The sequence below is a fragment of the Panulirus ornatus genome, chromosome 11, assembly GCF_036320965.1.
Source record: "Panulirus ornatus isolate Po-2019 chromosome 11, ASM3632096v1, whole genome shotgun sequence".
Taxonomy (NCBI): domain Eukaryota; kingdom Metazoa; phylum Arthropoda; class Malacostraca; order Decapoda; family Palinuridae; genus Panulirus; species Panulirus ornatus.
In genome coordinates this window covers 61,503,481-61,518,400 of record NC_092234.1, presented here as the reverse complement: position 1 = coordinate 61,518,400, position 14,920 = coordinate 61,503,481, and the positions used below count along the sequence as shown (strand labels likewise).

The 14,920-nt window shown below is 38.8% G+C and overlaps 1 protein-coding gene across 2 annotated transcripts in view; it reads right to left on the bottom strand.

Moving 5' to 3' along the window:
- LOC139751593 (probable protein phosphatase 2C T23F11.1) overlaps positions 1 to 14,920 on the bottom strand; it is a 185,199-nt gene that overhangs the window by 70,880 nt on the left and 99,399 nt on the right. The window contains exons 1-3 of one of the 2 annotated variants that reach the window (XM_071667195.1): positions 13,868 to 14,117; positions 9,788 to 9,975; positions 1,270 to 1,367 (exon numbers count right to left, since the gene is read on the bottom strand). In XM_071667195.1, coding sequence (XP_071523296.1) covers positions 1,270 to 1,367; positions 9,788 to 9,974 — 285 coding nt within the window. In that variant the 5' untranslated portion in view covers position 9,975; positions 13,868 to 14,117. Of the gene's footprint in view, positions 1 to 1,269; positions 1,368 to 9,787; positions 9,976 to 13,867; positions 14,118 to 14,920 lie in introns of those variants that run through there. The other variant, XM_071667194.1, reaches the window with a different exon arrangement.

Sequence of the window (14,920 nt, the reverse complement as noted above, 5' to 3'; positions counted from 1 at the left end):
AAGATGCAGAATCCTGGGTCATACACTTATAGTAAGGGGTATGATAACAGATCATATCAACAAAAGAGCCACACAAGGAAAGGTGGCTCTGACCAGTCTAGAGATTATAATACCTTCTAGAAAACCAAAAATTATGCCTCGTAAAGGCCATGATAATACCTTACTTATTAACATATACCATACACATGTACCAATGTTCCTTGCTTGTAAATCACGCACACTGAAGTTACTGGCTTTATGATTCCTCACAAATAAAAAATATCCCTACACTGAAAATACTGTAGAACAACTTGATTGACTAAAATTCATAGCTATTAGAAGAGGCCCAAAAAGTGAGGCAGACACTGGGAAACAATGATGATACAAATAATAGAAAAATCTGAGATCTCAACAAGATACATACATAGAACACACATTTTTCCCTCAAAATAATTCCAAAAAAACATCTATTCTGAATGAATTAAGGTTAACTCAAAGAGTTAATTCTAACATGCATTTACTTCTTCAATTATCAAACATTACATTATAATGAAAAACAGCTAATAATCTTTCAACCATGACTCAGAGAGTAGAAAGCTTTTAAATTCAAGGAGTTCCAAGTCAGTTCACATAATACGTGAGAATCATGGTAGTGGTGGCTACCAATAGAAGTTCAGTGGTAAAAAACACAAATAACACAACTAAGTGATGGCGTCAAGACTACAGTATTGTGGTGGCATGAACTTTAAAGAAGTTATAGTATGTTGAAACATGATGAATAAAATCTTAAGAGTAACCAGTAACTACATTATGTTTTTGTAGAGGAGATATTGGAGAATCACATTACAAAAGCTATCCAAAAATCAAATGATGGATAATGCAGCTTTTCCTGTTATAAGGTAGAGGGAAATAGTGATGCCATGTGGTACTGAAAGAGTTGCTAGTCCCAATGAATGTAACATATAATGTACACACAAATGCAACTACAGTATCTTTTACCATAACAATTATCAATAATGCTGTAAATCATATTCTATCATTAGTTTCATTCCCAATAACATAGGTGAGATAAAACCATAAAGCCTTCCAGCTCACTCACACATATCTTCCTTAGATTTGTTATGCTTGAGTGAACAAAGGCTTCCATGTATTTTAAAAGAAAAATAATGTGCTATGAAGTGAGGATTGAGTAACTATTTCCACTTCAAATATACTCTTTTTAGCAAGATGAAAATTATATCACATTCTTCCTAAATGCAGGTATCAAAAACTTTTCTAAGCATTTCTAACCTGTTTGATGGCAGTTTCTATATCACCGGCTTTGTACTCTGGTCGCTTTACAATGCTCTTGTGTAGGTGCTTGCCAGCATGTTGGGCAATCCTTGCTCCTGCAACAGTGAAAAATCTATTGTGTTTGGCTTTATCTACATCTATTTATAATCATTATCACTCCTTTCCTATTTCAATGGGATAAATTTGACACATACAGCCACCATAGCATCACTAAAACACATCCTCAACCCACGCTTAGTATATTAAAAGGAAGCATGGACTTCCATAATTATAAAAAAGTAAAACTTACTTTTACATTCTATACACTTAGCTGATCTGTCACTTGAAACCAATATCTCCTTTCATACCACCACAAGCAAATTGCAGCTATTGCATCTGATGTCCAGTCATTCCTCTAAAATCTTCATCTGAAATATCCCAAGCCTTAACCAACTGTCTCTTTACATCTATCCATTTCCTTCATGGTCTAACTCTCCTCCTTGTACCTTCTACTGTACTGCTATATGCCATCTTGACCAATCTTCATCTATCATATAATGTACATGACATTTCATCCTTAAAGACTTCCATCCACAGATCTTTTTAATGACTTCTTCAAACCATATAACCTATCATCTTCATTCTATCTAACCTTTTGATTCCATCTATAACAAACAAAATATCCATCTTTACTGCTTTATTTTCTACCTATCCTGACTTATATAGAACTGGGTTTCAACCTTACATCAGCATTAGCAAAAGTACTTCTTCATATATGCTTCTTCCAAACTCTATGCTTAAATTTTTTACTTTTCACCAGTTCATCCACAAATTCTTTCCCTTGCATGACTGTCTTCAGTCTCATTTTCCCTAATAAAATCTTAATAAACCTTACTCTTGAATACTCTTGAATGATTTACAGTGGCCAACATGGCATGGGCAAAATGCCCCAATCAAGGCCATCTTGGGTAAAGGAGAAAAGTAAAGGGAAAAGAAAGCAGAAATCAACCAGGGTTCTGTAAGTGTTTGTAGACCTGACTCTTGAAGGAAGATAAATCATATGAAGAGGGAAAGACAAAAGGAAGAGAATTTCACAGCTTAGTAGTTCAAAGGAAGGAGATATCATTACAGCCAATCCACATCACCATACAAACTGACCTTGCAATCTGATCTTCCTCCTCTTCCATAAACTAGTATTCAACTTTTGTTTGCACTTAATTTTAGCATCTTCCTTCTGAAAAAAATGCTAAACTGGCCTACTATTCTACCCAATTATTCTTCTTGTTTATCCAAATGACACATCTGAATATAACAACAAAGTTAACTTCCATTCTCTCTCTCCATGGTTCAAAATCACAATCACCCCCATCTCACTCTTATCTGCCTCATCCATAAACACTTAGTCCTTAAACTGCAGCATATGTCTGAAATGCTTGTGGCATGAGAAGAGTGGGAGGTGGGCTGTTTAGAAAGGGTAGTGAGTGGTGGGATGAAGAAGTAAGAGTATTAGTGAAAGAGAAGAGAGAGGCATTTGGACGATTTTTGCAGGGAAAAAATGCAATTGAGTGGGAGAAGTATAAAAGAAAGAGACAGGAGGTCAAGAGAAAGGTGCAAGAGGTGAAAAAAAGGGCAAATGAGAGTTGGGGTGAGAGACTATCAGTAAATTTTAGGGAGAATAAAAAGATGTTCTGGAAGGAGGTAAATAAAGTGCGTAAGACAAGGGAGCAAATGGGAACTTCAGTGAAGGGCGTAAATGGGGAGGTGATAACAAGTAGTGGTGATGTGAGAAGGAGATGGAGTGAGTATTTTGAAGGTTTGTTGAATGTGTCTGATGACAGAGTGGCAGATATAGGGTGTTTGGGTCGAGGTGGTGTGCAAAGTGAGAGGGTTAGGGAAAATGATTTGGTAAACAGAGAAGAGGTAGTAAAAGCTTTGCGGAAGATGAAAGCCGGCAAGGCAGCAGGTTTGGATGGTATTGCAGTGGAATTTATTAAAAAAGGGGGTGACTGTACTGTTGACTGGTTGGTAAGGTTATTTAATGTATGTATGACTCATGGTGAGGTGCCTGAGGATTGGCGGAATGCGTGCATAGTGCCATTGTACAAAGGCAAAGGGGATAAGAGTGAGTGCTCAAATTACAGAGGTATAAGTTTGTTGAGTATTCCTGGTAAATTATATGGGAGGGTATTGATTGAGAGGGTGAAGGCATGTACAGAGCATCAGATTGGGGAAGAGCAGTGTGGTTTCAGAAGTGGTAGAGGATGTGTGGATCAGGTGTTTGCTTTGAAGAATGTATGTGAGAAATACTTAGAAAAGCAAATGGATTTGTATGTAGCATTTATGGATCTGGAGAAGGCATATGATAGAGTTGATAGAGATGCTCTGTGGAAGGTATTAAGAATATATGGTGTGGGAGGCAAGTTGTTAGAAGCAGTGAAAAGTTTTTATCGAGGATGTAAGGCATGTGTACGTGTAGGAAGAGAGGAAAGTGTTTGGTTCTCAGTGAATGTAGGTTTGCGGCAGGGGTGTGTGATGTCTCCATGGTTGTTTAATTTGTTTATGGATGGGGTTGTTAGGGAGGTAAATGCAAGAGTTTTGGAAAGAGGGGCAAGTATGAAGTCTGTTGGGGATGAGAGAGCTTGGGAAGTGAGTCAGTTGTTGTTCGCTGATGATACAGCGCTGGTGGCGGATTCATGTGAGAAACTGCAGAAGCTGGTGACGGAGTTTGGTAAAGTGTGTGGAAGAAGAAAGTTAACAGTAAATGTGAATAAGAGCAAGGTTATTAGGTACAGTAGGGTGGAGGGTCAAGTCAATTGGGAGGTGAGTTTGAATGGAGAAAAACTGGAGGAAGTGAAGTGTTTTAGATATCTGGGAGTGGATCTGTCAGCGGATGGAACCATGGAAGCGGAAGTGGATCATAGGGTGGGGGAGGGGGCGAAAATTTTGGGAGCCTTGAAAAATGTGTGGAAGTCGAGAACATTATCCCGGAAAGCAAAAATGGGTATGTTTGAAGGAATAGTAGTTCCAACAATGTTGTATGGTTGCGAGGCGTGGGCTATGGATAGAGTTGTGCGCAGGAGGATGGATGTGCTGGAAATGAGATGTTTGAGGACAATGTGTGGTGTGAGGTGGTTTGATCGAGTAAGTAACGTAAGGGTAAGAGAGATGTGTGGAAATAAAAAGAGCGTGGTTGAGAGAGCAGAAGAGGGTGTTTTGAAATGGTTTGGGCACATGGAGAGAATGAGTGAGGAAAGATTGACCAAGAGGATATATGTGTCGGAGGTGGAGGGAACGAGGAGAAGAGGGAGACCAAATTGGAGGTGGAAAGTTGGAGTGAAAAGGATTTTGTGTGATCGGGGCCTGAACATGCAGGAGGGTGAAAGGAGGGCAAGGAATAGAGGGAATTGGAGCGATGTGGTATACAGGGGTTGACGTGCTGTCAGTGGATTGAATCAAGGCATGTGAAGCGTCCGGGGTAAACCAAGGAAAGCTGTGTAGGTATGTATATTTGCGTGTGTGGACGTGTGTATGTACATGTGTATGGGGGGGGTTGGGCCATTTCTTTCGTCTGTTTCCTTGCGCTACCTCGCAAAAGCGGGAGACAGCGACAAAGTATAAAAAAAAAAAAAAAAAAGTCTGAAATTATGCTAACCCAGTGTGAAAAAAATTATTCCCACCAGAATATCTCTTGATCACATGCTATTGAAGAAAATACCTAAAACAGTGGCATACGTTCCTTTACATTGGAGAGAAAAGGGTATCGAGTTAACAGGATGGCCCTGGCTGGCAGCATGGATGCTCCTTATCTATGCAAGTGCTGTATGATTTGATGATTGTGATTCATTTCTTTGTGTGATTTCTTTCTACATACACTTAAACACATTATACAATTTATGTTTTTTTTTTTTCAATCCTTGATTTTACACATCCCATATGTGTCCTCTAAATTTCATTACATATAATATATATCACATGACAGCTAAAGAATGGATGTGAGTGGCTGTGGCCTTTCTTTGCTTTTTCAGGCAGTACCTCATTAATGCAGGAAACAGTGATCATGCATGAAAAAAATACTAAGCACATTATTCACATATTCACCCAGCATCTACATACTAAGATCATTATTCAAATAAACATATTGAAAAGATATTTCTATTTTCTTCAAAATATAAACACTAATACTAAAGAAAATATTTCTTTTATCATAAAGCTGAGTACAATAGTTGCCACATAAATCTGGCTTCCCACCCTCATGATGCAATCACAGTATCTTTGATGATCTACAGCTAACTGTGAAGTGTGATTTTTTTCCAGCAGTGATGTTAGGCTGCTAATGGCATCTATGGATAAGATATGGAATTAGATCTCACTTGGGAAAATAAAACATTTATGCAAAAGTCTTAGCCATACTGGTGGTTCATCCCTGCTGTCATAACAGATCAGCGTGCTGGCACAAATCACAACCTTAATACATTCCCACATTCATTCAAACCACACATTCATATCACCACTTGCTATTACATATTCACTACTTTCATCATAAAAGTTGTTAAAAGCATTCAAGTCTTTGAAGCACATTATGTGCTCTCAAAACTTCCTAAATTGCTTGCCTATTTAAAATACCATATCATAAGAATTTTCTACTTCTATAGAGGCTTTATACATCTTTTTCTCTACAACTTTCTCTGCTATAAAAATGAGATCTACAAAACCTCTTCCCTCTCTAAACCCACCTTGTTCCTCACTGCGAAGGGTTTCACTAATCCTTTGAGCATAACTACACTGAGGAACTTGCTCCTTTTTAATTTCTACACTTACATTTAATCTTTCATTTCAAAGTACAGTGAAATAATTACTACATTCACCCAACCATCAGGAATCTGAGAGTTTTTCCAGGTTCTGTACACACTCTCCAGATCCACTCCACAGCAGTTCCACTTCTCTTCACCGTCTTTCTCATCACTCTATCTATAACCCCAGATTCTCCTCACTTTAATCAAGAACTTTATTGCTCCATACTTTCTCCTACGTAATGCCTTCCTCTCCCATACATATACCTATTCCTGACTCTTCTTACTAGTATTCCTGCTGTATAAATCACCAAGTCTCCTTCACCATCATATTCAATCAGTTTTTTTAAAATATTTCTATCCATCTCTTAAAAATTTCACTCTTTCTTAACAAAGATTCTCTGAGAGCTATCTAATATACTTTCAATCAATACACGCACCTCTCTTATGCTCTTATTCACCTTATTTCAGGAAAGATTATTAGTGTCTGTTAAACTAAGACTCATTCCTCTTCCAAGATCCTACTCTGTTTTATTTTCTAATCCACAACTTATAATCTATTTCAACAGAATGGTGGCTCAAACATATTATTCTATATGATAGTTTCATTGCATCCTGATGGATACCTATACACCACTTTTTATACCACAATAGCTATGTACACAGATCAAATATACCAGGCACACTATGCTAAGGTGCAAGGTAACCAGTTTAAAAAAAAAAAATAGTTTTGACTCATAAAAAATGCTTTCTCTTTAGGAAGAGTGATGCATGCAAGCCATAAAACTCTCCACTGGATCTCTGGGGGTTAGAAACCTCTTAAGTTTTCTAGTGAGATACATGCCTCTTACCCCTTTTTAAACACTTATTTGATGGTAACGGCCTGTGGATCATCCCCAGCCCACTGTCCATCCAATCAATCACCATCCTCTGGTTGTTGGTACTGACCTGCTTCATAATTCTCAGAACAAAGATATCAACCTGATGGTGTCACTGTCAGCACAGTGAAAAGCTGATAGAAAAAATGCAAAGGATGGGTAAGCTTATGAGACATCACACCATAGAGAAAGAGTTTATATACTTCAAATCTTACAGTTGTCTCCAAGGTCGGTTAATCCTATAAGCCACTAGTGTGGCAGGGTTGGTTCATCCCATAAGCCACTGGTATGGAGGAGATGGGTTAGAAGAAAGCTTCTCATTAGAGCATAAGAATGCAAACACATTACCCTCACAAAGTCACCTTTGGCACACCAGGATCTGTCTTCCCTGACATTAGCAGGTCCAAATAGTGCATGAATTTGACCCTCCACATTGAGAATATGGTATTATTAACAAATACATTAGAAGAAAGCCAAAAAAACCTCTTCCATACATTCTCATTTACAGCTCATTCCTCACATCCATACATCATCAAGACTACTATACCTTCAAATTTGCCCATCTTCATCTTCTCATTTAGTGACCTCTTTTTCCACACATTCCTTAATGCTGCTAAAATCTTCACTTCCTTACCAGCATACGACTCTTCACTTCCCATGGTTCCCTTCACTACCATGTTCACTCTCAGTAATCTATAAATGCTACATACATCCTTAGCACCTTTTCCTTTGAAATAAGGAACAATGATAGCTGTCATCCAATCCTCATCCAAGACATTCTGCTTTCATGCAAAATTATGTATCAAATGCACCTACTCTTATCATACTTTTTCTTTCACATTTCAACATTTCAGCCATAATCCCATCCATCCCTGTGCCTTTCCTATCTTCAGCCTCATCATTGCCCTTTTTATCTCCCTTCTTGCAATGGGTCCCTGCACTTGTATCATTTTCCTTCCACCCTCCATACCCATGCATGTAACAACTGTTCTCTCACCTTACCCCACATTCATCTGTTCTTTAAAAAACTCTTTCCATCTTTCTTTCACTTCTTCCTTTTGACTCAGCAACTCACCTTCCTTATGTCTTATATTTATATCAATGGATTTATTCCACTATAATTGCTACACACAACTTTAGCATCTTTTCCTCTGAATATAAGAACAATTATAGCTTTCACCAAAATCTCAAACACAACCTCCGCTTCCATGCCAAATTAAATGCACCCATTCTAATACATTTTCTCCTCCACACTTCAACATTTCAGCTGAAATCTTATCCACTACAGGTGTCAGTCTTAGCTTTGACCTCATAATCACCCTTTTCACCTCCCTTCTTGCTATAGGCCCCAGCACTTGTATCCTTTTCCTTCCATACTCCATACCCGTGAAAGTAACACCTGCTCCCTCACCTTCTCCCACATTCATAAATTCTGCAATACTCTTTCCATCTTCCTTTCACTTCTTCCTATTGATTCAGCAACTTCCCTCCCTTTCTTCTCATATTAACATTTCCATTCACCCTTTCTTCTCATATTAACATTTCCATTCTTACATCAACCTCTTTCCTTTTTCATCTTCTTCCATTACAATTTCTGATTTTCCCTAAACATCTCATTCAACTTTCTTCCAAAATTTTCATCTACTCTTTCTTTGTTTTCCTTAATCTGCTTCTTAACATTCCTCTTACATATCTTATATTCTTCCCTCCTCTTTTGTTGAATGCTAATAGTGAACCAATGTCAAAAAGGTTAAGATAGCTTAATCTTATTGGGTAGCAGGGTCTAAAAACCTTTTGACTCAGTTTCTGCCTTAAAATTCCCAACATACATATTAAAGGAATAAGAGACAATCTCCCCAGAAACAAACAATCCAGGTGAGGCACAAAAAACCAACCAAAGGTGCTCCAGAAGTTCCACTTTATTAATTCTTTCTTTTCTTTATAAGACGACTAGACCCTGCCTGAGAGACTGGTTGTGTGTGTCGAGCAAGGGGGCCTACTCCCCTATTGTCTTAAGGTACTCGAGTTGTGGACTGACAAATAAAGGGCCAAACAATCCCAGACCACCCATGGTAACTTTGAGGATGATCTTCTCTGAAAACACTTGCCTAGCACTTCTAACCCTGTAAGAAAAACAGTATCTATGAAAAAAAACTCCCTTACCCCAGGATCAAACTTCAGGAGCATCTTGTCTATTGAAATGTCCACACCAAAGCTTGGTCTTAATCAAAATATAGATAGATTAGAATCTTAATGTCATCACCCTGGGACAATATCATTCTAGTTCCTATCTCTGTATATTTCCCTAGTAAGGGGCCTACACACTAAAAATATATCATGAAAAAAGGAATACACTCCATTCAGGTTCCAAATAAAATTAGGAGAGGGAGGTAGGAACAATCATCATGATAACATTTAATAATTCTGTAACAGTACAAAACATTTAGAAATGATTACCTTTATTCATATACACATCATACCCTACACAAATCATAGGATATCTATACCTGTCATGGGGCAAGTAGATGATCCAACACATCCAGGGATCTAGATAATTATGAGGCAACTGATATGCCTGGCAAGTCAGCTGGTGGGACTAAGATGCCAACATTGAGTGGAGGATGCTGACCAGTGGGGTAGGGGTGGAGGATGGGGGTGGAACTCTGATCAAGCTTTAGGCTACAATGATGGAAAGGTGGATAATGAACGGCAAGACATGCTCCCCTCATCAGAAGGAGGGTTAGAGAATTCTAAGCCCCACTGTTCATAGAGATAACCTCCAAGCTCACAGGATAGACTGAACCTGGAGAGAAAAAATTTTGCTTAAAGCACTATAAATGATAAGACTAATGATTAAGATAAACCTACCTCCATGACCATCATACACTGCAAAGAAAGCTGTTCCTGGGTCATCTGGGAGTGACAGTATGGTTGTGTGTGCATCTTCCATGTTCACACGCCATCCCTGCATACATGAGGCACCAACACGTAACCAAGAATTTTCACACCGTGAAGTTTCTTTTTGTGTTACTGGCTCACTCAGAGTTTGTCCCATTCTGCAGAAAAAGGAGGTTTTAAAAGGAGAAAAACCATTTTACGACTGTAGGTACAGCCCTATGAACATCTAACACAACACTTGGCAAGCGAGAGGTTAAGATACACGAGGCTGGCAAATGTTGGTTAAGAGTCTCGGTGAATATACAGCAATCCCACTTAGCCCATGACATCATGGCAAGATGAGGTGATGTCAAGGTACCCTTCTCCCAGAATCATTCACCAACTGCTGGTTTATATACATAAATGCCCACACACGCACATATACATACCTATACATTTCAACGTATAAGTATACATATATAAACATGTATGTATTCATACTTGCTACCTTCATCCATTCCCGTCGCCAACCCGCAACACATGAAATACATAATCACTGTTTCCTGTGTCAGCGAGGTAGTGCCAGGAAACAGACGAAGAATGGCCCATCCACTCATATACACATGTATATACATAAAAGCATATGGGAGCATTCAAAAATATGTGGAAAGCGAGAGCATTATCTCGGAAAGCAAAAACGGGTATGTTTGAAGGAGTAGCGGTTCCAACAATGTTATATGGTTGCGAGGTGTGGGCTATAGATAGGGTTCTGCGGAGGAGGGTGGATGTGTTGGAAATTATATGTTTGAGGACAATATGTGGGGTGAGGTGGTTTGATCGAGTAAGTTATGAAAGGGTAAAAGAGATGTGTGGTAATAAAAAGAGTGTGGTCGAGAGAGCAGTTTGGTCACATGGAGAGGATGAATGAGGAAAGATTGACAAGGAGGATATATGTGTCAGAGGTGGAGGGAACAAGGAGAAGGGGGAGACCAAATTGGAGCTGGAAGGATGGAGTGAAAAAGATTTTGAGTGATCAGGGACTGAACATGCAGAAGGGTGAAAGGCGTGTAAGGAATATAGTGAATTGGAACGATGTGGTATACCGGGGTCGACGTGCTGTCAATGGATCGAACCAGGGCATGTGAAGCATCTGGGATAAACCATGGAAAGTCTTGTGGGGTCTGGATGTGGAAAGGGAGCTGTGGTTTCGGTGCATTATACATGACAGCTAAAGACTGAGTGTGAACGAATGTTGCCTTTGTTGTCTTTTCCTAGTGCTATCTTGTGCGCATGTGAGGGGGGATGTGGTTGTCATTTCATGTGTGGTGGAGTGGCGACGGGAATGAATAAAGGCAGCAAGTATGAATTATGTACATGTGTATATATGTATATGTCTGTGTATGTATATATATGTATACATTGAAATGTATAGGTACGTATACGTGCATGTGTGGATCTGTATGTATATACGTGTATGTGGGTGGGTTGGGCCATTCTTTCGTCTGTTTCCTTGTGCTACCTCGCTAACGCGGGAGACAGCAACAAAGTATAAAACACACACACACACACACATATATATATATATATATATATATATATAGGAATGAGTAAAGGTAGACAGAGTGAATTGTGTGCATAGGTATATATGTATGTGTCTGTGTGTGTATATATGTGTACATTGAGATGTATAGGTATGTATATTTGCGTGTGTGGACGCGTATGTGTATACGTGTGTATGGGGGTGAGTTGGGCCATTTCTTTCGTCTGTTTCCTTGCGCTACCTCGCTAATGCGGGAGACAGCGACAAAGCAAAATAAATCAATAAATAAAAATAAAATATGTATACACACACACACACACACATATATATATATATATATATATATATATATATATATCCCTGGGGATAGGGGAGAAAGAATACTTCCCACGTATTCCCTGCGTGTCGTAGAAGGCGACTAAAAGGGAAGGGAGCGGGGGGCTGGAAATCCTCCCCTCTCGTTTTTTTTTTTTTTTTTTTTTTTTTTTTTCCAAAAGAAGGAACAGAGAAGGGGGCCAGGTGAGGATATTCCCTCAAAGGCCCAGACCTCTGTTCTTAGCGCTACCTCGCTAATGCGGGAAATGACGAATAGTATGAAAAAAAAAAAAAAAAATATATATATATATATATATATATATAAAAAACTGGAGGAAGTAAAGTGTTTTAGATATCTGGGAGTGGATCTGGCAGCGGATGGAACCATGGAAGCGGAGGTGGATCATAGGGTGGGGGAGGGGGCGAAAATTCTGGGAGCCTTGAAGAATGTGTGGAAGTCGAGAACATTATCTCGGAAAGCAAAAATGGGTATGTTTGAAGGAATAGTGGTTCCAACAATGTTGTATGGTTGCGAGGCGTGGGCTATGGATAGAGTGGTGCGCAGGAGGATGGATGTGCTGGAAATGAGATGTTTGAGGACAATGTGTGGTGTGAGGTGGTTTGATCGAGTAAGTAACGTAAGGGTAAGAGAGATGTGTGGAAATAAAAAGAGCGTGGTTGAGAGAGCAGAAGAGGGTGTTTTGAAATGGTTTGGGCACATGGAGAGAATGAGTGAGGAAAGGTTGACCAAGAGGATATATGCGTCGGAGGTGGAGGGAACGAGGAGAAGAGGGAGACCAAATTGGAGGTGGAAAGATGGAGTGAAAAAGATTTTGTGTGATCGGGGCCTGAACATGCAGGAGGGTGAAAGGAGGGCAAGGAATAGAGTGAATTGGAGTGATGTGGTATACTGGGGTTGACGTGCTGTCAGTGGATTGAATCAGGGCATGTGAAGCGTCTGGGGTAAACCATGGAAAGCTGTGTAGGTATGTATATTTGCGTGTGTGGACATATGTATATACATGTGTATGGGGGTGGGTTGGGCCATTTCTTTCGTCTGTTTCCTTGCGCTACCTCGCAAACGCGGGAGACAGCGACAAAGCAAAAAAGAAAAAAAAATATATATATATATATATATATATATATATATATATATATATATATATATCTTATTCATTATACTTGATTGCAGTTTCCTGTGTCAGCAAGTTACACCAGGAAACAGATGGAGCAAAACCCATCCACTTATATACACATATTTAAACATACATGCACATACATATACAAACTGATTAAGATACATTAAAAGAATAAGGGCCATAATCCAAAGAATGGGAAAGCTGTCAGTGATAGTGCATGACCTACAAAGTAAATGAGCCATCTATGGCTATGAGCCAGAAGGTCTTTGATGCAATCTCTGATTAGCCAAGGAGGAAAGCAAGCAAGCAGGTGATTATCTAATTGGAAGGCAGCAACAGATGGGAAAAGCTTATGTTAATCACCAGATAGAAAGAGATTTGGAGACCTAACACAAATACTCTGTTTACAGAATATCTCATGTTTGTGGGACATACCAGAGGGGATAGAAAGGATACCATCGGCAAGTCTTGCTCAATTCTCAATGTAGTGCTCTTAACTCTGCAAAATATTATAGACAACTTTCCTGTCTAAGTCCTCCTGCTCCCTACCTAATTTTGAAGCAATTTACCTCCTTAGTGAAGTTGCAAATTTCACATTACAACTATTAAAGATACCCTTGGTTATTCCATATCATATACAATCATTCCTTCATACAGAAGGTACGATATTTGAAACTTTCGTAATCTTAAATCGTTATAATACTATTATACTGATAAGAGCCATTGTCTTCTTTATCTGATGGTATAGTTCATTAGCATACAATTCAGACATTCTACGTTAACCCTGAGGTAGGAATGTCTGTCATTCTTCACATTACGACCTAAGAACCTAATGTGGCATACTATGATTATCAACAACTCTATTACAAAAAACATATACTATGGTGTACCGATAATAAAAGGTATTAAACATGTATCTGCAAAGACTTAAATTACTGATATTCACATCCCTGTGAAGGGTGCATCTCGTGCCCCATGTGTAGGACTAAAAACACATCATGGTTTACTTCAGGTGTCATCTTTGTCATATTACACAACAACTGTCAGACCGTGAAGACAACTGGAGGTGTCACTTACGTGTTAATAAGTAGATATGATGAGGAGTAGAGGTGGGGTCACTTCTCTCCTGTCCCTCCCTGACAACATGTAAACACACACACATTCATGAAGAGAGAAATATGAATAACAAAATTAATTTGTCTCCATTACTCTACATATATATCATTAAGAATAATATACATCATTCCTTAGTGACTTTTCGTTTTTCATGATTGTTATAGGTGTAAAATTTGCATCACTGAAACTTCTTCAATAGCATTCACAAAGCACTATAATTTCGGCTAGCAAGTGCGTCGTCTGCGGAGTCGACACTCATTCGGTACAGTTCACATCATCTCTGTTTCTTATCTTACCCGTGACTATCAGTCAGGATAAGTGGAGGTGAAAATGACAAACCATCCCTTTACTGTAGCATTATCAACAAAAATCAAATCAATGGATTTGTTACATTTACATCACATGAACAACCCTTCCCAACATAGGGATCACTCTTACTTATGTTAGGAGAGTTAAGTTACCAGTTTAACTATGCCTGGAACCTAGCTATGGACACTAACTGCTTTTGTCCTGCAATGCTGGTTTATTTTTCGGAATTCTCACTGTGCACAGAATCTTCCTGTGGATGCTGAATGATTTTGTTCTGCACTAGGATTGTGATGTTTGGAGAAAATATTAAAAGCTGCAGAGCGTGACTTTGAGCAACATATATAGTTACAGTATAAGGTGACAGTGGTAAGGGTTATGATTATCAAATTAGAAAAAAGGTTAATGTATGCTAAAGGAAGCTGAACATTTGTAAACGAAAACTTGAACCTGTGAAAACCTCACCGAACCTCCAATAGCACCCTAATTTATAGTAAGAATATATCAGAATTAATGTGGTGTACTGCTAGGGACAAGAAGAGCTGCCTGTCGGGAGGTTGGTCACTGGTGCAAACTACTGTTAATTTTGTCATCTATTTGTTGATATTCATTGGCTTTTGGTTTGATGCTGGTATGTTGAAAATGTAGATTAAACTCTGCTGTTTAGAAGTTATGTAAGGGTTTTATAGGTTCTGATTAGTATTAGTG